This window comes from Thermothelomyces heterothallicus, assembly GCF_042370625.1.
Source record: "Thermothelomyces heterothallicus CBS 202.75 unplaced genomic scaffold P884_scaffold_10, whole genome shotgun sequence".
Classification (NCBI taxonomy): Eukaryota; Fungi; Ascomycota; class Sordariomycetes; order Sordariales; family Chaetomiaceae; genus Thermothelomyces; species Thermothelomyces heterothallicus.
In genome coordinates, this window is record NW_027192571.1 from 598,178 (window position 1) to 624,378 (window position 26,201).

The window sequence follows — 26,201 nt, forward strand, 5'->3', positions numbered from 1 at the left end:
AGCTGACTGAAAAGCATGGAGGCAGCCTTGTTGGCGCTGGCTGTCTCTTTTTGAGGCCCGCCTCGGTCTTTCTGCACGCTTCTCGATTACTTGTGGATGCTCACTGACTCTACCTTGTCTCCATTCTTGTCCTGGGAGAACTTCTGCCACTTTTGGCTCACAACTATTACCCCATCGCAACTATCCCAGCTTCCCGGCAGGCTGTGCGCTCAATCTCTCGGTGACCGCCGCCATCTTTCTTTTCCTCCGAATTCTTCCTTCATTCTCACACACTTGCAACACCTTCCTTCCCACTCGACGAGTTCGCGATGGTGTACCCAAATGAAGTCGTCATCTCCGACTCGCCTACTCCCCTACCATCGCCCTCACCGCTCTCGCTGCCCCAACCGGACTATTTTGACGATCTCGTCATTGATGACTACTTTCCTCAGTTTGTCCTGTGTGTCTTCTTTCCTTTTTTTTTTTTCATCCTAATCTGATTCTTGCACGGCATGGCGCGGATGCAGTTTCACGGCGCTTGCCGGTAACCGCATGGCAGAACTATCGACCACCAACACAGGCTGTCCGGGGCTTGGCATCTGCATAGATTATTGGGTCTCACCATGCGCCTATAATTATCTCAGACGGAATCTACCCAAGTCATCGGATGTCGTGGTGTTGGTCGGTCTTTGGGTATGTCATGCGGTGAATTTCATGCCTTGTTAGATTCTTCGGTGTCTGGCCAGGCCATTTCTGCGGCCTTCGTCTCAGCTTTGAAGAAGACGCGAGACCTTCGGGTCCCCGGTTGTTCTCCTTGCTTTACGAACAGATGCCTTGTTCCGACCGGCTTGAAAATCAAAGGAAGCAAAAAAAAAAAAAAAAAAAAAAACCATCAACATACTGCTCCCTTGACGCTAGTTGACGGTTGAAACAACTAATTCTAAACACTGTCCTAGCCATACTGACATTTGCTACAGAGAACGATCGCCTGCAATGTCCCCCATCCTTCGGCCCACTTTGGGGCCAGACGCTGAGCAAGATGGGACATTAAGATGCGAGGAGATTGTCTTGGACTGTTTTCCGGACATCTGCTCAGATTATCTCAAGAGCCAGGTTGCCAAACATGAGGGCAACTCGCAAAGTCTCATAACTGAGCTTTTGGACAATTTGGAAAAGGAGCAGTCATATCCGAAGCAGTCAAACTCCCTCAAGAGAAAACGACGAGAAGACGAGGACGAGAACGAGGAAGAGAAATTGAGCAAAAAGTTCGAGGGCGCAGATCCGAGGCTTGCTAGTAATGGCCCCGCATATGTCAGCCTTTATCTCAAGACAGCGTAAGTCGGCATGGCTTGATATCTCAGAAGCACTACTTGTTCTATTATGTGCCTTCGGCTTTGTGGTTGACCGTCAGACAGAAAATCTCTACTTAAAGCGTCTTTCCCTGAGCGATACGTCGACGATATCGAAAGCGCGTTCAAGGCGAACAACCAGCAGCTATATACCACATACCTCCTCCTCGACGAGGCATCTTGGAACCCGGAGGCGAGACCTATGAGAATCAAGAGGGTCGTTTCCAGGCGACCTCATCCAGAAGAAGCCTTACGTACCGGCAATCATGAGCCAGCAGAGCTTGACGCGCTCGAGGCGTTCAACGCAGCCCGCGCCGTCTGTGCCGCGAAGGCTCAGGCACGAAAGTCCAACGAGGCAGAAGAGAGGCGAAAAGCACAAGAAGAGGAGGAGAATCTGCAGCGCGCCAGAGCCGATGGAACTGTCGCAGAATGCGGCTGTTGCTACGACGAGCTGGCCTTAAACAGAATGGTTCACTGTGACGGGGAAAACACGCATTGGTTCTGCCGGCCTTGCGCCCGAAAGATGGCCGAGCATGCGATCGGTCTCTCCCAGCATCGCCTTGGCTGCATGTCTGTGGAGGGATGCGATGGCACATTCTGCAAGGACCAGAAGGAGCTGTTCTTGGATGACAAGCTGACCACAGCCTTGGAGCTGATTGAGCAAGAGGAGGTCTTGCGCTTGGCAGGCATTGACGGGTTGGAACATTGCCCGTTCTGCCGGTACGCGGCCGAGTATCCTTCCGTTGGGGAAAACAAAGAGTTCCGGTGCGAGAACCCAGAGTGCCGCCTGGTCAGTTGCCGCCTCTGTCGACGGCAGACGCATATACCCAAAACTTGCGAGGAAGCCGCCGAGGAGCGCGGTATCTCGGCCCGCCGCAGGATTGAAGAGGCCATGTCTGCTGCGCTGATCCGCAAGTGTAACAAGTGTCAGTCTTCGCTCCCCGTCTTTCCTCGACCTTACTGATTATGAATAGGTGGCACGGCCTTTATCAAGGAGAACGGCTGCAACAAGATGAGATGCACACGCGCCGGGTGTGGGAATGTACAGTGCTACGTCTGCTCAAAGTCGTGCGACTATTCCCACTTTGACGATCGGTCTCGAGGCGGGAAGAGAGGCAACTGCCCCTTGTTCGATGACGTCGAGCAGCGGCATCGAAACGAGGTCCGAGCAGCTGAGGAGTTGGCCCGAAAGCAAGTGGCTAGTGAGAATCCCGACTTGAACGAGGACCTGTTAAAGGTCAACTTCTCAGAGCAAGCTGGAAAAGACGATGAGCGGCGTAGAACCACAGATCCGGGCCCCAGGCCGAGAGCCTTCCAACATGCCGTCATTCGTGAGAGGGTAGGGGCATACCAGCACGATGATATAGCTGGTATGTTCCGAGACCAGTTTCCGGTCACGGCCTGTCCGGTCTGCGCGCAGTCTAGCTGATGTATTCCAGCAGTGAATCCGGCTCCGCCCCCGTTCCCATTCGTACAGCATAATCAACCAGCGGTCTTTGCACCATGGCAACCATTTGCCCAAGTGCTCGCCCCGCAGACAAATCTCGCAGCACCCGCCGGACAAGCTCAAGCTCAACAGGCTCGGACTCAACAAGGACCGGCAGCGCAAATGGCCCGAGCCGGCGCTCTTCCCTCCTATGTGCCAAACTTCGCGAATCCCGCCGCACAACTAGGCACGCTGGGCGTTCTTGTTGCGCCGGTTGCTGCAATCGCTCCAGCCAATGGTGCTGCTGTTCCCTTGGGGCCCAATCCTGAGCAGAGCGCTCGCCGAGCGCTTTCTGAGGGCCTGAAAGCCGCGTGGGAGGTTTACCGGAGAGTTGCAGCTCGTACCAGCACCGCTGCCAACACCGGAGCCTCCGGAAAAGAGGGTACTGAAATACCCACCCCAGGGGTTTCCCGCGCCCTCTTTGGTGGTCTCGCGTTCCCAAACGCCTCCGCTCAGGGTCCAGCTAGTCAGGCCAGCGACCTTGCTCAGCCCATCATCCAGCCCGATCAGAACACTCGGGAACAGGGAATCATTCACAACGCTGCGGAGCCTCTGGCACAACAGTTTCCGTGGCCGTTTGGCGGGTTTGATATGGCTCATGGATTTCAGGGTGGGCTCCCCCCACCGACGAGAGATCAAGGTGGCGCTTAATTACCGAGGCTGGCATCCGTCCTCTTTCTGCAGAAGCTTTACACAGGCAAGTGAATGAACGGTTCGCCTATTTCGCTAACCTACCTATGACCCCCGGGGGGGGGGGGGGGGTTCAACATGAATCTACAAGTTGCGGTGGAATGTAATTAGCGGTTATATGTACGCCTCGGGGTTTTCCAGGTCCCTATTCGGCAAGGCCCGAGTTCAGCGGTCCCTTCAGCATTTTCATTCGGCTCTAACTTTCGGCGTTTTGGAGCTTGCGTTGATTTCCTTCACTGCGTTCGTCTCTTGATTTAGCGGTGATATCAGCGCGCACATTTTACGCTGGCAGACTCGGTCGGTCGGTGAGTTGCTAAGATCGAGTCACCGGGTGAGCATGCATGGAGTTCTCGGTTATGGGCATTAGACTTATATCTTCCTGGCATAATCTCTGGTCGTCCTCGTCCATATTCTCTTGGTCATGGGTAGGGTTAGGAAGGAGGGGTTGGCGGAGAGAAGGGGGGGGGGGGGGGGATGGGGCGTTCGCGTTCACACGTATTCGGCGGCCTAACTGGTAGGCAAAAGTTATAAGAGGATGCGACGGGTGGGTAGGGTAGCAACAGGGATCGCAGAGTCTCGCGCAGGGTGGGATTGACTGGAATTTTCACGATATAAATATGCCGATGACCTGTGATGATGGTGCGGTTCCTGGCGATATGTCGTATGCTATGATAAGCCACTGCTTGATCAAGGGCAGCCAGCGGCCGTGTGGGCTCCCTGAATCGATAATGTGCATGAAATGAACTACCATAGCAATCGTAATTAGGTCGATTCAACAATCCCCGCCCCGGCTCTCAGTGCCGGCGAGGGGAGTAACTTAGCATAGTTTCAAAGCAAAGAGTCAGTCAGCGACTCAGCGACCCCGGCCAAACTTCTCATGCCACTTTCCCCTCGCCTTGGGCGCCGGCGTGGCCGTGTTGCCCTCCTCGGGCACGAGCTCAATGGTCTCGTGAAGGGTGGCGATGGTGTCCAATCCGACCGCTGCCGGAGGGCGCCCGTCGTCGGCAGTCTCGCCGCCGCTGCTGGCGCTGGAGGGCGCCAACAGGATGAGGGCGTTGGAGGTATTTTTTTGGCGGAGAGAGTAGGTGCTGGACGGGGTCTCGAGGAGGGCAGCGGTTGGTGACGGGTGCAAGGTGAGACTAACGGTTGGTTTATTAAGAGTGTTAGTTCGTTATTACTCGTTTCTCAAACACGGCATCCAATGGTAACGTTTTTGACCATGTGGGTTGGTTAGGGTGAAACTTGCGTGGGAGGGTCTTGGCCTTGGAGCAGCTCGAGCAGCTCGGGCGGCAGCTCCATGAGCTTGTATCCGGTCCCGTCCGGGGCGTGCGAAAGCGGGATGCTGCCTGTGTCCTGGGTTGACATGTTCCTCTCCCTCGCGGGCTCTACTTCTCGTGTGTTGGGAGATGGAGCGTTGCTTGCGAGTCGGTGCCTCCAGCAGAGGGTTATGATGTAGCTGATCATTCGAGAGGGACCGCTCCGGTCGGTAACAGAGGGTTAAGTTAGTGTAATATACGTATGTATGTAGTTATGTACTGTACGGTCTTGTATGTATGCACAATGCAACACCACGCTTACCTCGCCTGTGCGCTCCCAACCTTGATCAAGGCCAGAAAGACGACTAGGATTTGGGCTCCCTACTTAGAAAACGGGAATTAAGTATCAAGCAGTAAGCGAGGAACTGCAGCCCTTTTTTTAAAGTCTTCTGTTGACCATTGCGGATCAACAACCCACTGATTCCTTGTTCTCAAGATTGACCGCTGGCTATATAGCAATGCTTGGCAGCAGTGTCTGAGGGGGTCTTCTTATGCGGCGCCATCAACAGTGATATACTAGACCTTTCCTTGCGCATCATATTCTGTTCATCCCCACCTGAAGAAGCGCAGATGTGTTGGACACTCAATGACGCACTTCAGTGACCGACTTACCTACACCTTTCATGTGCAACTCACGAAACTCGTGGGCATGACCTTGGCCTTAGAAAGGGGCGTCTTCAGGTTTTGGCCAATGCTCTGGTTCATCCTCATATCATCCACTGAATCTCGTTCTCAACGCCAACAGACCACGTCTTCCACTTCCGATTGCCGCAGTCTTCTCACAATGAGCAACCTACAAGTGGCAGTCTCTTGGAACGGACCGTGTTCTCATCTGTCGTGTTGATACAATGCCTTCCGGGGAGGACTTTTACACTCAAGGTTCTTAGAATGCCGACTCGGGTGGATTAGGGTCCAAGTCGTGTGCTGCAAGCGGACAAGGGAGTCGGTACGGACTAATGGGAATACAAAGCCCCAAGGGAGCGGAGAAGCGCCGGGAGACCGCATCACGCACCCAAAACGACAATGGCCGGCCTGCAGGGTGACAAGCTTGCGCATCTAGCCGACTATACCTGGCCTTCTGACGAAGTTGTGGGACAGGACATGGCGTTCCTGATGACCGGGTCATGCATTGCCAGATTCGAGGGATGTAGAAGTTTCAAGTACTTATATAAATTACATGTCAACTGCCTCACAAGGAACCCAGTAGAGAATCTGCAGGCCAGTCGATAAACACAGCAATCGGGGATATAGAGGCACCTAGCAGAACCGACAGCAAAATAACTATTATCATGAGAGACTTCCATGACAGGCCTGCATATGAGCAGAGCAGAACCCCAGCCCCGGCCCGGGTAATATTGCAGGAATTTCTCAAAGTTCTCGGCCGCACAGAAGCCGAACAGCCCCTGATTTGGTACGTCAACACGACCACACTCCTCCTCCGTCAATCACCCATACTAGCTAGCCCTTTGGGAGAAGACACAGCTAATGCTAGTCGTCAGTCAAAAAGCGTGCATATGCGCTCAGTTCTGGCGGTACCAGCACTATCTCCTTCCGCTGTGGGACTGGGGGGTGACCAAAATAGTCTGCTACAACCTCGGATCTTTCAGGGACGTTCAGGAAGACGGCGGACCGTTCCCAGACCACCACCGCACCCGCGCCGTCATCCACGCGGACGAAGAAGCAGAGCACAAGCAAGAGCACACATACCGGGACGCGATCCGGGACCGAGCCCTCCTGGCCGCCTTCAACGCCGCAGAGCTCAGCCGCCACGACCCGCTCCAGAGCCTGCTCCGGCACGTTGCCGCCATCGAGATGGCCTCGATGCTCAAGTTCTGCTCCTCCAGGCGCGGCATCGAACACCAGCTGATCAGGTACTACTTTAAGAAGCTGACCGCCATCCAGAACCTGACCTTAGCGCCGGCGATGCTTGTTCCTGATGGGGCCGCCGAAGCAGGAGCGGCGGCGGCGGCAGCCACGGAAAAGGAAGAGGGAGAAGGAGAGAACAAGGGCGGAGCGGAAAGCGGAGAGGCGATGCTCGATGACGGGCTGGACAGGCTGCGCGAGAAGCTCTCCAAGATGCCGCCAACCGCCGGGTACGCCGGGGACCGGGACCTGGTCGACGTCTCCGTGTACCTGTGGGACGACGAGTACAGCAAGGAGGACCGGCACGCGCTGAGGCTTCTGCAGCGCGTGGCGAGAGCAGCACACCTGCCGCCTCTCGAGGTGGTGGACTGCCGGGAGGTGCCGAGCGTGTGGGAGATCGTGGACGAGCATACGTTGTTGTATGCCGTGGATCCGAGTTCGTCGGCGGTACTGGCGGCGGAATTGTTGTCGGGGAGACATGCTGCCAAGCCGGCGGCGATGATATGGTGCTGTCGGACTCGCGACGAGGAGAGGTAAGATTTGGCGTCGCGGGCGGGATGAGAAGGGCTTCTGCCTTGTGTTGTCAAAGAACGGGCGAGGGGCTGACCCAAACAACAACAACAACAACAACAACAGCAGCAGCAGCAGCAGTCGTGTCCTAGCCGGCGGTAGCGGTGATGTGTCGCTCCCGGGCCCGGGCGGCTATGAGGAGTTCAAACTGGATCGGCGAAGAGCACCGCATACGGTCGGGTCGGCGCACCTATATATTCGCAGGGACATCGTCGAGGCAGCAGAACGGGAGAGCATCGTTCCGCCGTACCCCGTCACGTTCCCGCATGACTATCCGTACTGGCATGACAACTGGTACTTAGATGGCCTACAAAGACACGGCTCCGGGAGGGTTGTGAAGAGAAGTGAGACGGATGGTTGACCTAACTTGTGGGCCCATCGAGCAGGCAGAGAGGTTTGCATTTCGCATTTCGCCGGTCTCCTCTTGCTCCCTGGCGTATGCATTGCCCCCAAGGCGAGGATCAATACGGAATGCGGAGTAGAGAGTTCAAATATAGGTTCTTCAATCCATTGGATTAGCCAGAATTCGACCGTTCAAGGGATTTCCCCCTCTCTTTGTTCCCTCCGTGTTCATTGCCTTGTATGGTCTCTTGGCGATGAATCCTGCGAGTCGATGCGACTTTGGCTTTGTTGACATGCATACGGATTACATGCATACATACTGTACGGTACAGCACATACATAATTACTGCTCCGTATGTAATCCGATTCGTGCGCCTTCAATAGGGCTGATGGCTGCGGGCCTAGTGTGGTGGTGGTGGTGGTGGTGGTGGTGGTGGTGGTGGTGTGGGGCGATAACGTCACTGCTGGGGGGTGCCTAGCTTGCCCCGCCTTTCATATGGGTATCAAGGGTCTGTACGGGTACTGAACGAACCACTATAGCATTACGGATGTTTTTGGCTTGGGAGCCTTGACGCCTTCATGAACTGATTTTTGCTCTTTCTCGTGGTTAAAACCCGATCATCATCCATTTGAGCCTCGCTCACACAAGCGTGTCGACAAGATCAACATCGGCACCAGCCTATCTATCATGGCGCCCTCGGACCCTCTCGGCCCTGCCGCGGTGCTGAAGTCGATGGCCGATGCGCTGCCGCTTCACGAGAATGATGACACGGCTGCCGACCTGAAGAACCCTCTCGACTCCATTGCCCTCTGCGTCCACGCCTGCATGGTCAACCTGGATTTCCGCCTGCTCGGCTTTGATGAGGACCACACCATCGGTGCGCGCCCTCCCTTTTCCCCTTTCCCCTTTCCCCTTTTCCTTCTCCGCCTCGCCCGCCATTCCCCCATCCCCTGGGTGTCGCAGCTGACCATCGTCGCAAGAGGAGGAATGCGCCCGCCACGCGCCCAACCTGCCGCCGCAGTGGAATACTTCTTCCGGCTCCCGCGGCTTCGTCTACGCCCACACCCAATCTGCCATGCGTTTCGTGCTGCACGTAGACCGCCTAGGGGCCAAGGTTGAGATCCGCGGCCTGGCTACCGGGGACGAGCGTATCGCCCGCTTCGACATCACCGCCAACGACTACGTCTCGCCCTCTGCACTGCCCCTGCGCGTCTCCCGCTCTTCCGAGGGCACCCAAGACAAGAGCGACCTCGTCCGGAAGCTCAAGACCGTCTTCATCTCGGAGGAGCGCATCAAGGGTAACGTAATGCCTTGCTTTGTCTTCTGCTCTCCGTCCGTCTCGCGCCGACCACAAACGAGAACGTTGTCGGCTGACCGCACCGCACCGCACCGGAACAGACCTTGCCTCCCTTCTCAAGATCACCATCGTCCAGCGCCTGCTGCCCGCTCTCCAGAAGGAAGGCTACGCCGAGACGCCCGCGCCGCCAGCCCGCGCCTCCCCGCCGCCGCCCCGGCGGCCCGACGAGCCCTCCCACCTGCCGCCGCCGGCAGCTCCGCACCCGTACCCTGCCCCCGACCCCCTCGCCGCCCCGCCGCCCCACCGTCCCGTCCCGGCCGGCGACTTCCCGCCCCCGGGCTTCGAGGACGAGTACGAGATCAACCGGCCGCCCGGCCGCCCGGGCCCCGCTCTCGCTCCCGCTCCGGGACTCGGCGGCTTCGGCCGCGTCGGACACGACGACCTGTACCCTGCCGGCCTGGGCCCGCACGATCCCATCGTCGGCTCTTTCACCGGAGGCGGGATCGGCCCCGGGGGGCTGCGCCGTCCCGGCGGGCCGGGGACCGGCGGGATGGGCGGCGGCATGCACCCCACCTTTGACGACCCGCTCTTCCGCGGCCCGGGAGGGCGGGGAGGACAGGGAGAAGAAGACGACACGTTTGGAGGACAGGTCCCGCCCGGCGCGAGGTGGGACCCGGTCGGACCGGGCGGGCAGCCGCGCTTTGGCGGTGGCAGAGGTCCTCGCGGAGGAGGGGGTTTCGGTGGCTTTGGGGGCTTTGGCGGGGGAGATATCATCTAAGACTCTCTCGTTCAGCATCCAGCTCGCCGATCGGTTGAGAGTGGTCGAGATCGAAACGGGAAATTGGCTTTAGGGAACAGGGCGCGGGCCACTAGCACGACGAATTATGGGAGAATGAAAGGACTCATCCATTGAGGTGTATGTACTATATGATGATGATGATGATGCTATTGCCCCCCTCTCCACCCCAGATTGGGACCAATGTTAGCATAACAGCTTCCTGAAGCTACTTGACGTGTCGGTCCTCCATTCTCTTGCGTCTAAAACGTTAACCGCTACCATGGATGGATTCAGAGATGGCACTCCCTTGGGGCCCCGGGGGGGGGGGGGGGGATGGGGGGAAGGGGTTGGGTGCTCCGTCTTGCAGACCCAACAGTCCGCGTATGGTAGTATATGGGTCCGCGTTTCTGCTTCTCTTCCTCATCGAACACCTGAATTGTGCCGGATTTCACTGCTGTTTCGCTCCGCTCAGTTCCGGCCAATGCCTTCAGAAGCGTTTACACAAACTTGGTTCATGCCCTCGCTTCCTCCAGCTTTCTCTCTCTCTCTCTCTCTCTCTCTTTTTCTCTGTCTCGCTCTGTTGACATCCGATCAGATGTGGAGCGGCTAAACTATGACTACTGAGGGCGCTTTATCTATACGTTACAGAGTGGTCCCATCACACCAGTCCCACTATGTATTTTTTTCGTATTCATGCCGCATCGAGCCTCGCTCCCTCCATAGGACGGCAATGACAACCCTACAGCTGCGATTGGACCTCCTTGCTGGTATCTCAAGGCATCCCCATATCCCTCATCATGGCGCGAAGCAGCCAAAATTGGCGAGTCCGCACCTTCTTCCACTTCCTCGCTGATATCGGCCCAGCAGCAGCAGCAGCAGCAGCAGCAGCAGCAGAAGTTAACCAACTTCCACCAGGGGCTTCACCAATCACGACGTTCCCCCCTCCAACCTGCACGCCGCCTCTCTACTGCGCCGCCTCCTTGATCTTGCGCTTCTCGTCGTCGGTCAGCATGCCGCACCAGTTTCGGAAGTCGGCAATGTTTTCTGCGTCAGCGCGCATAAAGAAGTCGATCAGGTACGCCTGGGTCTCGTCGTCCCGCTGCCGCGAATTGTTGCCGCCCTCGGCCCAGCCCATCAGGTCCGACTTGGTGCTGCCGAGCGCCAGGTCAAGCGTGTCGTCGGGCTCGTCCTCCCACCCGTCATTGTCCCCGTCGCCATCTTCGTCCTCTTCGGCGAGCTCCGTCGCTGCCGCTGCCGCCATGTTGGAGGCCGCTTGCATGCCGGAGGCCGAGACGAGCTCTTCAATAAGAACCTTGAGGATCTTCAGGGGAGCGGGGATGATCGTGTAGCGGTCGGGGTCTGTGTGCCGAGTGAGTAAGGTGTGAGCATCGACGCGGGCTGATTCCGACTTACTCAGTTTCGCCCGCGACCTCGTCATGATCCTATCGGTGTTGGCAATAATGAGGTCGCCCTTGACCATGGTTTGCGCAACCCGAGAGTCGTTCAGCGAGTAGAGCTTGGACAGGGCAATCACACTAAAATGTGTTAGCGCTTCGAAAGGCTAGGGGAAAGAAAAAAAAGGCCTGATCAACTTACTTTTGACGAATCTCGTCGTAGCCGGCAAAGTTGACCGAGTTCTCGAGCCACTTGCTAAGAACAACCTGCAGCCCCACCTGACCGTTGATCTGGATGTCGCTGAGGAAGTTGACGACATCTTGCGCACCAACGAGCGAGAGCCGAGCAAACACGAGAATCAAGGACTGGATGAAAGGAGCAGCCTGGGCTGTGTCCAGGCGAGTAGCCACTGCCTGAAGAAGCTGCGGCAGGAAAGGACCAAGCCTCTCGTGGCCGGCTTTCTCGACCAGCTCGGCAGCCAAGCCGCCGATTTCAGACGCCGCCGTATCCTCAATGTCCGGACCCAGGAGGCGGTCGATGACGCGGAGACAGACCTCAAGACCGGACCGGCCGCTCTCGTCCTGCCAGCTAAAGACCTGCTTGTGGTCGTGCATCAGGATGTACTTGACGGCCTCGGAACTGGGACGCAAAATGTCGCCTTCGGAAGAGGTCATCAGGAGATGATGCAATTTAGGGAGGGTGGCGGCAACGAAGCCTTCGGGAAGGGGCTCAGAGCCATATTGAACAAGAAGTGACAAAAGCTCGGCGGCCAGCTAGCAGTGGGATTAGCGGGCATCAATACGAGGTAAGTACGAGAGGGGGGGACAACGCATACCGTGACGAGAGGGTCGTCCTGGGTGAGGTTCGCAACGTCGAAAGCCCCGGTGATAGATGGCAAGACCTTGCTGCAGAGAGCCGCGTAGAGATGAGGATGCCCCATGTCCTTAAGCGGGCCCTCATTGTCCTTGTAGGTTCTAGCAATGTCCTCAAAGGTTTCGCAGACAATAAGAGTGACATGGAAATTGGCTGCGCCGTGTTTGGCGATGAGGAAGAGCAGGTCGACCGCCTTGCTGTCCGGCTGGATGGCAATCCTGGTATCCATGCTGATGGTGGTGCGAAGGGTCTCCAGAAGAGTGACCAGGAGGTCATCGGCGTCCTCCAGATCGCTGAGGTCCTTGGCTTCCAGGAAGCCCTGGATGGCCAGAACGATGGGAACCTGGCGGTCTGCCGGAGCGCCACCCCTGATGAAGCCTTCGACAGCCTTGATGCTGGCGACTTGTACAAGCTCAGACTCATCCCTGGTGATGGCTTCGATGGCTTTATCGAGTAGGCCGAGGGCTGGTTGGTAGACCTGTGCCAATGCGCCAGCGACGAGGTACCCGCGAGCCCGCAGCATCGGCTCGTCTTGCCTGCTGATCGCGTAGGTGACGAGTTCGAGGTAGGCGTTCGCGATCTCGGGGGGCACGGTCTTGTCGCAGTCCTGGAAGTCGTTCAAGACGGAATTGAACAGGTACAGAGACGCTTCTTGCTTCTGCCAGGTCGCGCCCTCGCCCGAGAAGAGGGTCTTGGTGTATGCAAAAAGACCCTCGAGTGCCGCCTTGTTGAGCCATTCTCCGAGTTTGATGACGAGATCGCCACAGGCAGTCCTGGCAGTGTAGTTGGACGACACGGACGTCTCGTCGGCGAGATAGAGGGACACATCGATATCCCACAACCCTTCTTCTTCCTGCGTCACCTGAGAGTAGGAAACCAGCAGATTCATGAGATCCAACACCCACGGGGTGTCGTGGACAGCGCCGCGTGACTTGATCTCGGCCTCGAGTTGCTTCTGCACGGGCGGAGCACGGATACATTGGTTGAGGAAGTCTAACTCGTCCAGGACCAGGAAGTCGAGCGTGAAAGGGAGGCCGTCGATGTCCTCCAAGCGGCTCTGAGCATCAGAATCGATGAACAGGGCCTGATGTGATGGCACCAGTCTCGAAAGTTCCTCCCACGTGGCAGTGAATAGGGCGAGGCTCTGGGGGAGGAGAAGAGAAGGAAAGACGGTCCGGATCTTGATCAGCGTCTTCACTGCCTGATCCTTGAGCGCGATCGGCCCGTACCAGTTTTCGGGCTGTGAGCCCGAGTTCTCCGGGACTTGTGGGAGCGGCGTCTTGATCACCTGTTCCAGGAACGGTAGCCAGCCGCTGAGAACCTGCTCGGCAAAACTTTTGACCTCCTTCTTGTGGTCCTCCTTGACAATATCCATGAGGTCGAAGCAACTCCGGAAGACCAGCACGGCGAGGCTACGGTGGTTTTGCTTGCGGTTCTCGTTCAGTGCCACGTCGTAGCAAGCCTTGATGATATCCCTGGCGACGCCGAAGAATTGCTCATCGGTCAAGCTCTCTTCCACTAGATCTTGCAGAATCCTCAGAGCGCCGTGAAGTTGCGCATCGGTTCCATTAGGCATAACGCCGAGGACGGAGGGAAGGAGATTAGGCCACCGGTGTGGGAAGTCGGCCGTAGCAATCTTGGAGACCACATAGCTGACGGCAGTGTTAGCTCCTTTGTTCGGTTTTTTTTATCTTTTTTTTTTTTGTTTTGCTCGTGGACATAAGGTTCCCCCCACGGCCTCAGCTCACCTAGCCGCGACCTTGACCTTGCGCTCGTCCTCGGGGCTCAAGACCAGTTCCAAGATGACGTTTCGCAGGTAGTCCTTGGTCGAGTCTTCGATTGGAATCTGGGGGCCGCTGCCAGCATCGTCGGGGGCCCAGTTCTTCTCGATGAACTTCCGCAGGTACGTCAAGGCGGACTGGCGGATCTGAACGGGGGCGCCCGTGTGTACGCCAATGCGGGCCAGCGACAGGGGAAACTCGGGGTTCCGTTGGGCATGCAGAAGGTCGAGCTCGGCCTGCTTGCGGGGGCTCTCGTTTTTGTCTTGGGTATTGGCGAGCAGTTGCGCAAGATGCTCGTCCATCTTTGTAGCGATTGTCTCTCGTCCTGAACGGTGGTTGCGGTTGTGCCTCTTTTCCTTCAGTAAGAAGGCAGAACAAAAGACGGCAGCGCAGGTCTCGGGTGAGAAGGTGTTGTGGAAGGTGGAGAGCCTCCTAGTGACCGCCCAAGTCAATGATCGCTGCTTCGTGTGGGGTTGTGAGACATGGTCAGAGCCAAAGGTGGAGCACTACAAGCCGCTTGTGCTAGCTCGAGAAGACGCGTTAAAAAGCGTGCACTAAGGATTGCGGGGTATAGGTATCTTTGTATGTACGGATTAGTTATAACTACCCCTACACACTTGTATGAAAGAAAGGCATGTGCGAGTTACCCCAGTGAACGCACATAGATGTTCGCCGCAGCGGCAATCACTGGCAGGGTTTGCACCCAGCACCCAATGGACCCGGCTGCGAGTAAAAAAGGTTGGGGCCAAACTTCTGGCGGAACCAAAACCCAGCAGACCCCGGGCAACTCGGATGAATTTTGGAACTGACTGCAGGTCACCTGCTTTGGCGTCGCTGCGAGTCGACAGACGCGTTGTCTGCAACCCCGCGATTTCGTTCGCATGGAGAACAAACAAACAGGGACAGGCTACGGATTAGAGAATTAAGATTTGGGGCTTGCTGAAGATAACTTCTCCATCTGGAGGCAGCGAAAGTTATTGAACCAGCGTCAAAGAATGCCAGAACCACAACCCAATGCTCCAGGCCACGAGGGAAACTCCCTTCCGCTGGACCACTCCCACATCCTCCTGACGTCGTTCAACTCGTTTTTGACCGTTGCCATCCACAACATCCTCTACTACCGCAACATCTATCCCGCCACTACCTTTCTCTCCACCAAGGCCTACAACCTGCCCGTCCATCAAAGCCGCCACCCCAAAGTCTGCGCATGGATCCGCGATGCCGTGGACGCGGTGGCAGCACAGCTTTCCACCGGCCACGTCTCCCGCATCGCCATCGTCATCCACTCCCCTTACGAATCAACCGCCCCTCCCCGGGCGCCCAGGGATTCCTCTCCTTCCGGATCCGAAGTCTTCACCCCAACCCCCTCCACGTCCTCCTCCCAGCCGCCGCCGGCCCCGATCCCGCCGGGCAGCGTGCTGGAACGCTGGATGATCGACACCTCGCGCTTCCCCGCCTGGCCTTCCGCTTCCAATAACAATAAAAACAACAACAACAACAACAACAACAACCACCCCGGCTCCAACGGGGAAGCGACCGGCCCGAGCGCGGCCGAGACCGCCAAGGGCATGCGCGACTTCGCCCGGGTGCTCGCGCGGGACGCCCGGTCCGAGGACGCGCGCGAGCGCCACCTGGCCCCGGACCCGCAAAACCCGTCCTTCTGCTGGCCCGACCTCGACGAGCAGCTGCGCGGGGCGCTGCGGCGGATGGCCAGCGTCGCGGAGGGGATGGCGCCGCTGCCCCTTGAGGGGTGCACGTTCACCGTCGCGGTGGAGTTGGCGGAGGAAGGAAGGGCTCCTATCGGGGTATGTCTTTTCTCCCGTCCCCCCCCCCCCTTCTTTTTTTTCTCTCTTTCTCTCTGCTACGATTTTCTTCGGTTTCTCTCGTTCACCGTTTGTTAATGGCAAGGTTGATGATCGATAGCACCCCCAGGTGTGGATACCATCTGAACCAAACCTGCAACCCAAAGGGAGAGGGAGGGAGGTGGCAGGCCAAGACATTGGTGGCGTGCGGACGCGACCTATCCGGTCGGTAGAGGCCGGGCCGTTGTTCTTCGAGTGCTGGGTGGAGGAGAGTAAGGCGAAGGAGGCGCTGATGAGAATGACTGAGAGGGGGAAAGGAGGGAGCCAGAGTTAATCCAACTAAGGCAATGCTGTCTGCAGGGCTTGCACGGAACTTGACCATGATGATACCCAGATCATGCCAGCATTCATATTGTGGCTATGCCATGCTTTGACGTCAAAAATCAATGTCCCGAGAACGATGATATCGACGATGCCATATACCGGCCGCGCCGCTTTTGGGCAGCATTTTTTTTTTTTTTTGGTCTTGAAAAATCTAAACACAGACAAGAACCAACACCCGCCGTATCCGGAAGAGTTAAATACCCATACGAACCGAAACGGACCCTGACAGAACCTTTCACCGACGCCACAAAAGATAAGCTCTTCGGTCGCCACGCCACCAGTTGTTAGACCAGCCAAACAATCCCCAACCGAGCACCCCAACGATCACCTAATTCCCCTCCCCATCACTATCTGTACCGCCGCTGCCCGCGCCAGCAGCGCTCGTCGCTCCTTTGAGCAGCGCCCTCAGGCTGACCATCTCCCTTTTCAGCCTCGCGTTCTCCTTCTTGATTCTCGCCGCCTCGTCACTCGACTCCTTCAACCTCGCCACCAGCTCTTCTTTGTCCTCCCTGTTCTTCCCCTTAAGCGCCTTGACGATCTTGCCGAGCTCCGAGTTGAACTTCTCGTACAGCAGTTCGTTCTCTGCCGTAGCCTCCTTGTACAGCTGGTCGATGGCCCTGACCTTGGCCTCGGTCGCGCGCAAGGTGGCCTCGAGGTCGCGCTGCATAAGCGCGTGCCGTTCCTCGAGCTCCTCCAAGACTTGCGGCACGCGGTCCTCGAGCGCCTTGACGGCCATCGACAGCTTGCGGATGTCGGCAGTGGCCGAGCGCGGGAGCGCAGAGTTAACGCGTGCCATGTCCTCCGAGATGCGCGAGAGTTCGCTCCTCAGTGAGGCATCAACCTCTTCTACAGCCCTTTTCTCTGTCTGCAGGCGCTCACGGAGCTTCTGTGGAGACTGGAGGCGGAGTTTTTGACTGGTGCCCGGTGGCTTTCCCGGGCTGCTCGACGGGCGGGTAGGAGACTCGGGTGACGGGGGCACAGGGATGCGGGGGGTCACCGGTGGCTTCAGGGTAGGGATTTGTGAGATCGTCATGGTCCTAGCACGCGTTCTCTGAGGGACCGGCTTTTCGTTCTCTTCTGCAGATTCGATGGGCGGCTGGAATGGATCCACCGTGTTCTCCTTCTGCTTGGACGAGCGGAAGGTCGATACGTGAGACTGCGGGCCGACGGGGATCTTGGAGGGCGATGGAGGTCGGGGGACCGAGTTGAACTTCTCGGCTGTCTGTTGCTTGTTGACTTGGAGAGGCATGACCTCTGCATCGTCCTCTAGACTGGTCGCAGCCATCAAGGACTTGAGGTCCGAGAGAGAACTCCGGCGCTTCTTTTTGATTGACTTGACGCTGCCCGATTCGGCGCCTTCCGGTTCGCCGATGGTTTCGAGCCGGTGGGAGCTAGCTGGGCGATGTCCGATGTCGTCAAAGGCACCGGCGACCGGAGGGCGGTCGCGAGATCCCGGGCGCCGGAACCGGTTGGGCGTGTAGGTGTAATTCACCCCCATGTCCACGGACTTGGACCTGCTGGCTTTTGACAGGCTCCCGTTCTCGGAGCTGGGCGTCTTGCTGTGTTTGCTCAAGGTGCGCCACACAGATGGCCGCTCTGTATCCGTCTTGCTATTCTGCCGCAGGAGCGTGTCAAACCCGAACTTTCTCCGAAGCGACGAGGTATTGGAGGTTATCGATCCCGTCGTCGACTTCTGGCTTCGGTTGCTGGGGGTTATCAAAGACTCATAGGAAAGGCTGCTCAGCAGACCGGTGGGGTCGCGGGCATCAGCCTTCTCAAAGATGCGATCGCAATCCTCGACGAGACGGTCGAGGAGGTTGATGTAGTCTGGGGCATTCCCGTCATAGACTAGGAGCTCTGCAAATGCCAGGGTCAACGCGCCCCTGTCGCCATCGTTTCCACAGCCCTCGAGAAGGTCTGCGAGCAGTTTAATAATCGCCGTGAACGCGCGTCGATTCTGAGGGGCCATATCACTAAATATGAACCGGACGAAATCGGCAAAGTCGCCAACGACCTTTTTAGACGCGCGCACCTGAAGGGCTTCGAGGTGTTCCATGGTCATGACGGGCCCGATCTGCTCGCGCCAGGCAATGCGAATGAACTTTTCAAAGGCCGCAAAGATGACCTCGGTCCCCAGCTCCGAAGCGGCGTCTAGATCGAAGGGGAACTCTATCAGACGGTTGTAGAGGTCGTTGACCTGAAGCTCGTCGGCCATGGCCCTGTTGAGCAAGGTGCGGGCGACAAAGTAACCCTTGCGCGCTTGCATGTTTGCCACGAATCCAGTAAAGGTCTGCTCGAGCCGAACCAGCGGGTTCTCTGGAGGTTCTTCTTCCACGGTCAGGCGAGGTATATCCCGGTCCTTGGTTGACCCGGATATCACGGTCACGTCTCTGGTGCTATTCGACCGGGTACGCTTGTGTCTCGAGCCGTTGATGCCCGCGTTGTCAACGGAGGTAGTGCTCGACGAAGCGGTACTGCCCACTAGCAGATTCGAGAGCATCTTCACCGGAGAAGAGGAAAGGAAAGACCGGGTGTTCTTCTCCGTTCTGGGGGTAACATTGATTGTGCGGAGGATCTTGGTGTGATACGACACCAAGGCCGGGACGAGCCTCAGGTTGGCGACACTGAACTGGGTGCTGAGCAACTGTATGATCCTACGCGACAGGGTAGGGAGGAAATCTTCCAGCGCAACGTCATCGGTGAACTTCTTCCCGTTCAGGCCCAGTGTATTCATGGAGATCCGCTGCATATCACCGGTTTTAGCCTCGACGAGAATCTCGACACCGTAGTGGCCGACAGGCGCTCCTTTGGTGCCTTTGTCGTTGTCCAGGACGACGCGGATGGGTGCCGGTTCCCTGCGCCCCTCGATGAGTTGCTGCACACCCTCCTGGAAGACCGCGGCGTATAAGCCAAAACCGATATCGTGCATCTTGACTGTGCGAAGCGTCCAGGTGGATTCTTCCCTCTCTTTCTCGGAGAACCTGCCCTCAATGCGAGCCTTGATAATGTCCTCGCTCCATTTGCTTACCCTTCCCTCATAGTGATCCTGCAGTAGAAAGCACCGCGACGTCATGGCCCTGCTCCTACAGTGCTCGCTGCTGGGAGGGGCCCCCTTCATCTCCTGGGTAGAACTCATCCAGATAAGCCGGCCGTCGGAGGATTCCGTGAAGCGGACGTCAGCCAAGCTGTGCCAACCAGCGAACGCAAATTCCCAGGTCCCTTCGCCACCGGCAGCGTTGGTCATTGACGCAAGTAAGCCAGCGGGAGAGGGCTTGTCAATCTCGCGTAGAAAGTCGCGACCTGTGAGCCCTGAGCTCGCCCTCTTTTGGAGGATTACGAGGCAGTCGGAAAAGAGGAGGAAAACTCCAGAACGATCCTGGATATCCTGGTAATGCGAGACGGAAACATATGGGGGAGCTAGTTCGACAAAGTCGGCCGCCAAGATCAGCCGGCCCTGGGGCTCGAGGTCCAGCGGCCAATGCTCGACCATGGCGCGGAGGCGATTCGTGAGGTGGGGTTTGTCGGGAAGGGGGTCGTCCATGGAGCAGATATTCGTGATGATGTCCCTTGCTCGAAGTAGGGGTTGCAACGCCGGGTGCGTCATTGGAAGACAGGCGACAATCTGGTCAATGAACAAACTGTACCGCGGCAGTCTCTGGACAGGCTCAATGAGGAGCGAGCGAATGGTTTGCTCTCCCGTCTGGACAACCCGCTGGCGAAAGCTTGACTGCTTGTCCAAGAAAGCATTGAGAAGCTGCGGGAAATTTTGGCTCGCCCGAATGTAGTCCTGGTAGCAGTCGGTGAACTTGGGGAACCATTCGAGGAAAACTTTGGCCATGGCGACGGCACCGGTTGGGTCCTTGGCCTTGTTGGGACTACCCAACCGCGTCACAGGAAACGGGGCCTCCATGTCCTTCACGGCTTCCTCCTCGGTCTCGTCCATGACCCGACGGAGTTCCTGCATAAAGGCCGTATTGTTCTCCAGAATGCTGTCCGCAGATTTGGGGAACAACTTTTCCAGGTCTTCCTCGCATGGGCTGGTGCTACCGGCCGGGCGCTCCTTCGCCTTCTCACGAAAGTCGTTGGCAACGTTCTTGACTAGTTCATTCAGCTTGAGGACGTAGCGTTCCTCCGTATCGACCAACTCGCCCATCTTCATGCGCAGCTCAACCTTTTGGTTCTTGGAGAAGGACTTGCTCCGCTTCAGCGACATGGGCCTCGATGGTGCTCGCCGTAGCTTTGAGGTCGGCAGGAAGACCGGCTCGCCAAAGAGCTTCACCAAGGGAGCGTATCCACCGTACTGCCGCAGTGTAGGGTCCAACACGTCGTCCTCGTCGTCGGCAACATCCTCAAAATCAGCATTCTCTAAGGGGACGATCGAGCCAGGGGGCAGAACCAAATCCATGTCGACACCACTCAGATGCTGCGCCCGCAGCGCATATTCCAGGATTCCAATAGCCTCGGCCGTGTTCTCTGCCTGCACGGCAGCCTTGGCGAGGTCGGCAGCATGCTGCTCGCCAAAGAGAGCCGGGGCCGAACCTGGGCGTCGGGCCTGTGTGATTGGGTATTGGTTCTTCAGGTGATTTTTGACGACCTCGGGCAGCTCGGTGAAGTACTTGTACAGACCAAAGGCCAAGCCCCTGCAGACCTCGTCGCCCTGGAACTCGCGCGGCAGGTGTGCGACAACACTATAGAAAGGCGAGTTTGGGGAGACGGTGATGCGCGGGAAGGACTGGTAGCCGGCCAAGCTGTAGATATGTACCTGGATCCTGGAGCTATTGTGGGTGTAGTTGGCCGTGGTCGAGGGACCGTGGAAGATCAGGACGGGCAGGTGGCCAAGTAACGGGTCGCTGGCGTAGTAGAGAGTGACATGCTCCGGCGAGAGCGCCAGCTCCTCTGTGACACGAACCATGGTCGCTTCAATTGGCCGGGCTCATTGCGACAGAGGCGGCAGCGATGCGATTCGCGATTGCGGTGCGTCGCGAGGGTCTGCGCCGTAGGCTGTGCCGTGGGGATTGGTCGTGGAAGAACGGCGGGGTAGAGAGAGAGAGAGAGAGAGAGAGAGAGGGGTGGGGAAGGGAAGCGAGCGGCGCGGTCCGGCGATTCTATCCCTATCGACGAGTCAAGTATAAACTGAAAGATTTCCGGCTGGTGCACTTGAAGGCACGGAAGTAAACAAAAGCGGGATCGGCGGGGTGTTCGCCTGCTCGGGACGCTGCAGGCTGGGAGGTTGGTCTGCGACAGATCGGGATGCAGGTAGTAGCAGACGATCGGTAGTTGCGGGTACGTACAGCTCGAGACACACAACGGCCTGCGACACCGACTTCCCTGTTTTGGAGGAATAGAAACAAAGCAACCTGGACGGGGCACCTCGGGAAGACGATGAACCGCAGCAGCGGGGATCGCACGACTGTGTATGCCCTGGGATTATGGATATATGTCACGCAAGATGTAAACACAACCTGAAATGCAGTGGAAAATGATTGTACAAGAAAGAGAAGCTGTGCAGAATTTACCAAACGGGCACCGAGCGCAAGTCCCGATTGTATTGTTGTCAATCTTGGAAGCGGGCGCAACCGTGGGGTGAATCAGAACTGGGAAGCTGCCAACCTAAGGTAACAAGCCGGGGAGTGGCATGGAGGCTGATCGGAGGTTGGGCGGGAAGGAACCTGAAAGCGGGTCGGGCAGCGATCCAGGCACAAAAGCGGCTCGGCGGTGAACCTAACGCGTAGTTGTCGATGGCGCCTTGCCTGGCAAGGGCCGGGGCCAGAATGCTTGGCCAGCGCAAAGAGGGCCAACCAATCATGATCGACCAAGGCTCACAAGGCTGACCCGGTCCTCGTCGGATCATTACCGAGACTACACCCTAAAATGGCAACATAATAAACATCCAGGGGTACGAGGGGACCGCCCAGCCATTGAGTTATGACTGAAACCTAGACTCACGTCATCAACCACAGGTAACAAATGCATTGTCTCAAAAATGACAAGCCCATACGGAGAACTCCGTATAAGCTAACACTGCTCCTACCGTTAGTAATATTTTTCTTGCATCTCTTTGCCTTTAACTATACCAATCCGGGCAAAGTGTTCCCCACAACACTCACTGACGACCATCTCCTTTCTATTCACGGACAAAGATAGAACAAGAAGAGAAAATGATGAAGAAAAGCATGTAGCAGCATTTAACAGGCAGTCAATTTATAGGAATCTGTCGATTAGAGCTCGGATTGAACTACCTTCCTATAATGCCACTATTCACCTACTTTCCTAATCCACTTTAAGCCACTTCGAAGACCAAGGCACATTTTATCACGTATAGTTTGAACTCTATTAAGAGAACTACTTTATCATGTTTAGCAAAGACCATTTTGTCTAGGTGACCAAGAAGGATAAATAACTTAACGTCCTAGTGTATAACGGTTCACAGTAAGTGCAACGCTCGAAGCGGATCAAAACGTGTCACAATTAAAGTGTTGTAAATATTATTAGCAGAGCTTGGTTTTCGGAATTTACAGATCAAGGCAGTGAGCAATCAAACCGCACATTGCTAGAGCTTGATTCATTTTTGACACATTGATACCAGGTTGAGATTCGCTCGAAGGACTACTTATCAGCACTTGTACACTCCTATATTACGAAGACGGATAATCAGGCTGTAGAAGGACACCATTGTAGAAGGTTTGTTCAAGTTAGAGATTTTAAAAACATATCTAACGCTCGTTACCATAAGAGACGGTGATCAGCACCGAAGCAATGGATCAGATGCGTTCTTCCTTAGGTAACTAAGGTAAGGTAGTTATCAATACATATCACAAATGCGCTTTCTTAGCTTTGGCCTTGTTTAAATACCATCATGGCGACCTCTTCCCAAAAAAAAAAAATTAAACCCCATAGTGCTTTGTTTTAGGGTACAAACACTCAGACCTCATGTTTCCAGACGAGATCCCCATAGACTACAGTAGCGGTCGGTAAGGGAATCCAACTCTATAGGGGCTTGGTTTACCGCTTGCGAGCTTGGGTGGAATAATACCGACAAGGGCACGCATGCGCCGCCGGGCTTTCATGTCACTGGCATTAACTCCATAACAATGCCTGTCTCGGTTTCCGCCTCGCAAATGCATAGATGTCACCTCAATATCGATGCTAGGGACCCCACTCTTGTAACTTCCTTTCTCAGATGATGCAATCCCATCACATCCTCATATACCCCCCTCTTGCTCCTCGCAACTCCATTTCGAAGACGTCCCACTTAGCCTTCCATCACCCACGCGGCGAAGGTCACAAGGCCCTTCTTTTTCTTACTCGTACCTTCGCCGCTTTCGCTCTCACTATCTTCCGTCTCCGACTCGGCCGACATCCAGGCCGGCACCGCCTGTCTCTTCCTCTCCTCTTCCGTCGTTTTCTTCATCGCGTCCGCCTCGGCCTGGAAGTCGCGCGCGTCCACCCCCTGCAATTCGTAGTCCTTCTCCGAGGGGTTCCCTGCCGGCTTCTCCGGCTTTTCCTCCTCTTCGTCCACCTCGCGGTGGGGCGGCAGCCGCGACCGCGGCGACCGAGGCGGCGGCACGTGGCTGCGGCGGCGGCGGCCGTACGGGTGCACCAGGTAGTACTGGTGGACGTAGCTGGCCGGACGCACCGCGCCGCGCAGGGGCGGGTTGGGCGACGGGTGGTCGAACTGGTTGGACATTGTGATGGGGGTGTAAGCAGGTTCTTTCTGCTTCTCGTTTTTGGGTCGATGATCCCCCGTGTTGTTCTTCTTCTCTTTCCAGTAAGAGAAGAAGGTTGTGATTGACAGACAGCCAAACCTGTGGTGACGAGGTACGCATTAGCACTTTCACTATTAGAGAAAGGCCTTGCGATTATGTGGAATGAGTATGAGCAGAGAGGGGGATGCATACATTGTTATGATAACAGGCAAACCACTAGTTATGCGTGTTCGCGTTTGTGACTTGTGGGCAACCACTTGGTGGTGGTGATGGATGTGACTGTTATACAATTTTCATCGGTTTTGTTCGCCATCATTCGTTCTCAAATCGTGGAAGGTGGAAAACATGTAACAAAGGTTAGATGTCCCATTAGTCGCGCAAATGTATGCGACTAAAGTGAGGCTTCTATGAGGTTCCGGAATTAAGTGTCCGGCGGTGGCCGGCCGCACACTCTTGGTTTCTGCGTGCTTCCTGTAACCGTAAAGGGGCACGCTCAAATATATTGCCCACCTTGTCTGAGTTCATTGATCCGAAACTACTATCAAAGCAATGATAATGGTGAGCGCCATGTTTAGGCCTTAAGGCAGGCTTTCCAGCTTCTGGTCCACAGGTAAGGGTCATGCTCTTGAGCGAAAGAACCTTAAAGAGAGGGCATAACAAGCATGGTCGCTGAATTGTTTACACCACCCAGGCATTAGTATTAGGCATGCAGCTTAATACTTATCATCTTTGGTAAATTCTAACCAGATTGGAACGCTGGTATCGCCACCATTCAAAATCTGCTCCCTTTCGTCCCCATCTTTCTGCCGCAGCTTGCGTTATTATCCGTCAGAATCTTCGAATGCCGAATAACTGGCAGAGATGTCTCTCAAAACCTTCGGGTCTTCAGTGTAAAGTTCTACATCCCTTTGATTGCATGTCCCCAGCTTGTTAATACACGAACGTAGAGCTAATTAAGTTCTAAGGTTCTAAATCTTCCAAGGATTTATTATTGCCTACCTTACTCTAGGCCGTAGCGGCCTGGTGACAGTCTAGGGCCTCGTCATCCACAAGAATTATTGATCTCCAGCTCAATATTATTCCAAGGGCTACCTTGATACCTTGTTCTACCGAGATGGTCTTTAACCAACTTTTACTTCCTACTTGGTCTTCTAACTTTTGTTTACATGATTATATCTACAGCTTTATAGAACACGGACAGAACACCACATATTATGCTCTAGGTATTTCAACTAATTAGTCTACTACAACCTTCAGACATATACCTGGTGGTTAGTTACTGACTAATTAGTTCAGGACTACCACCTATCTCCCAACAGGTAGGGCCAAAACCCCTAGACATGCTAATATAGCCAGACATATCGCCACCAAATTTCCTATATAATCACGTCTTTATAAAAGGTACCATCAAGTTCAATTACCATTATAATAATAGCCTTAAATAGCTATAAATAGTTTAATTATAAACTAGGCTCTAAAAAGCTTAAAAACATAGTAAAATTCAATTCTACCTGGTTATAACTAGTCAAATAATAGGTTATATAACTTGCCTTTATCTCCCTCTCCCTCTATATTATACCCCCTATCCCTATCGCTCTTAACGCTCTTAATTATAGTAGTACCTTCTCTTATACCTTCTCTTTTAGCCTCCTAGTAATAGTTATTATCTTCTGTCCCTAGCGTTACTACTATAGACTTATAGGCTTATCACTTCTTAAACCTCCTAATATCCTTAATAATAGCTATATATAGAGACTCCTTCTTAACCCTAGATAGAGATAGTGACTCGATATCCTCTTCCTACCTATCTTTACTATCTATAAAGTTAAATCTGTCATTATCGCTATCGTTAATTGACATTGTAGTTATACCGCTAATCTATATCCTAGGACGTTTAGGGGATAAGAGTTTAACTTCTAATAACGGCTTCTTAGCTAACTAGGGGATTAGGACTTCTTTTCTATCTCTAAAGTCGAAAAATACTAGTGGCTAACGCTCCTTTAATAGAACCTAGAGAGGGTCGTTATTATCAAGAGGAAGATAGTCGTTCTTATTAGTCTTTTCTAGGAATTTAGTAAAGGTTACTATATAAAGGCGATACCTATTAGTACTAGGAATCTTATTCTCTAGGTACCTTTTCTAGACTTTATATTCCTCCCTATACTCTTATTTAATCTGTTTAATAGTAATATAGGTAGCTTTTTAGCTAGTATCTCGAATTACCTTAGCGCTCTTCTAAGCTTAGATCTCCTAAAACCGTCAAATCTATTAGATAGTTATACTTATTATAATAAAAGCTTAGAAATAAGAGCTCTCCTACATCTTCGCGAATACCCTACTAAAACACACGAAACTACCATCGCTAGAAAGCTCTCGAAAAACGCTATCCAACGGTACCACTTTCAACCGTACGCGAGCCGTTGCGGGTGTGCAACAGGCATCGCAGGCATAGGAACCAGACCCGACCACAATCCGACCGTACCTCGCACGACTGTCAAAATTTTCACCGCACAGACCACCTAGCGCCCCTAAACGTAACGTCGATTTAAAGCCTACCGCCAAGCCACTAAGTGGGGAGGCCTATGGCTT

At 55.1% G+C, this 26,201-nt stretch overlaps 8 protein-coding genes across 8 annotated transcripts; 4 read left to right on the forward strand and 4 right to left on the reverse strand.

Annotated features, from left to right (window-relative positions):
- Positions 1–972: 972 nt before the first annotated feature.
- On the forward strand, positions 973–3,465 carry P884DRAFT_269548 (uncharacterized protein; the record flags this gene model as incomplete). The annotated part of the gene is made up of 5 exons (XM_069442280.1): positions 973–1,313; positions 1,395–2,118; positions 2,170–2,254; positions 2,303–2,698; positions 2,771–3,465. The coding sequence occupies 5 exons, from the start codon at positions 973–975 to the stop codon at positions 3,463–3,465; spliced, it is 2,241 nt and encodes a 746-aa protein (XP_069297875.1).
- A 668-nt stretch (positions 3,466–4,133) lies between these two features.
- On the reverse strand, positions 4,134–4,963 carry P884DRAFT_259317 (uncharacterized protein). Its single transcript, XM_069441334.1, has 2 exons — positions 4,751–4,963; positions 4,134–4,643 (listed from the first exon to the last, which is right to left on the reverse strand). Exons 1-2 carry the CDS (start codon positions 4,867–4,869, stop codon positions 4,358–4,360), a joined length of 405 nt encoding a protein of 134 aa, XP_069297876.1. The 5' UTR covers positions 4,870–4,963; the 3' UTR covers positions 4,134–4,357.
- A 1,146-nt stretch (positions 4,964–6,109) lies between these two features.
- On the forward strand, positions 6,110–7,692 carry P884DRAFT_223341 (uncharacterized protein; the record flags this gene model as incomplete). Its single annotated transcript, XM_069439556.1, has 4 exons — positions 6,110–6,235; positions 6,320–6,401; positions 6,793–7,096; positions 7,326–7,692. 4 exons carry the CDS (start codon positions 6,110–6,112, stop codon positions 7,612–7,614), a joined length of 801 nt encoding a protein of 266 aa, XP_069297877.1. The 3' UTR covers positions 7,615–7,692.
- Positions 7,693–8,151: 459 nt separating this feature from the next.
- On the forward strand, positions 8,152–9,989 carry P884DRAFT_242909 (PI31 proteasome regulator N-terminal-domain-containing protein). Its single transcript, XM_069440291.1, has 3 exons — positions 8,152–8,473; positions 8,577–8,894; positions 8,995–9,989. Exons 1-3 carry the CDS (start codon positions 8,284–8,286, stop codon positions 9,669–9,671), a joined length of 1,185 nt encoding a protein of 394 aa, XP_069297878.1. The 5' UTR covers positions 8,152–8,283; the 3' UTR covers positions 9,672–9,989.
- Positions 9,990–10,635: 646 nt separating this feature from the next.
- Positions 10,636–14,022, reverse strand: P884DRAFT_200112 (armadillo-type protein; the record flags this gene model as incomplete). Its single annotated transcript, XM_069438274.1, has 5 exons — positions 10,636–11,030; positions 11,085–11,206; positions 11,268–11,839; positions 11,902–13,591; positions 13,688–14,022. The coding sequence occupies 5 exons, from the start codon at positions 14,020–14,022 to the stop codon at positions 10,636–10,638; spliced, it is 3,114 nt and encodes a 1,037-aa protein (XP_069297879.1).
- A 693-nt stretch (positions 14,023–14,715) lies between these two features.
- Positions 14,716–15,856, forward strand: P884DRAFT_200004 (DNA-binding protein; the record flags this gene model as incomplete). The annotated part of the gene is made up of 2 exons (XM_069438263.1): positions 14,716–15,525; positions 15,644–15,856. The coding sequence occupies 2 exons, from the start codon at positions 14,716–14,718 to the stop codon at positions 15,854–15,856; spliced, it is 1,023 nt and encodes a 340-aa protein (XP_069297880.1).
- Positions 15,857–16,030: 174 nt separating this feature from the next.
- On the reverse strand, positions 16,031–20,955 carry P884DRAFT_259322 (uncharacterized protein). Its single transcript, XM_069441335.1, has one exon. It carries the CDS (start codon positions 20,816–20,818, stop codon positions 16,235–16,237), a length of 4,584 nt encoding a protein of 1,527 aa, XP_069297881.1. The 5' UTR covers positions 20,819–20,955; the 3' UTR covers positions 16,031–16,234.
- Positions 20,956–22,827: 1,872 nt separating this feature from the next.
- Positions 22,828–23,860, reverse strand: P884DRAFT_306672 (uncharacterized protein; the record flags this gene model as incomplete). The annotated part of the gene is made up of 3 exons (XM_069445116.1): positions 23,805–23,860; positions 23,218–23,711; positions 22,828–22,862 (listed from the first exon to the last, which is right to left on the reverse strand). Coding segments are annotated over exons 1-3 (531 nt in total). The 5' UTR covers positions 23,807–23,860.
- Between the last annotated feature and the right edge of the window lie 2,341 nt (positions 23,861–26,201).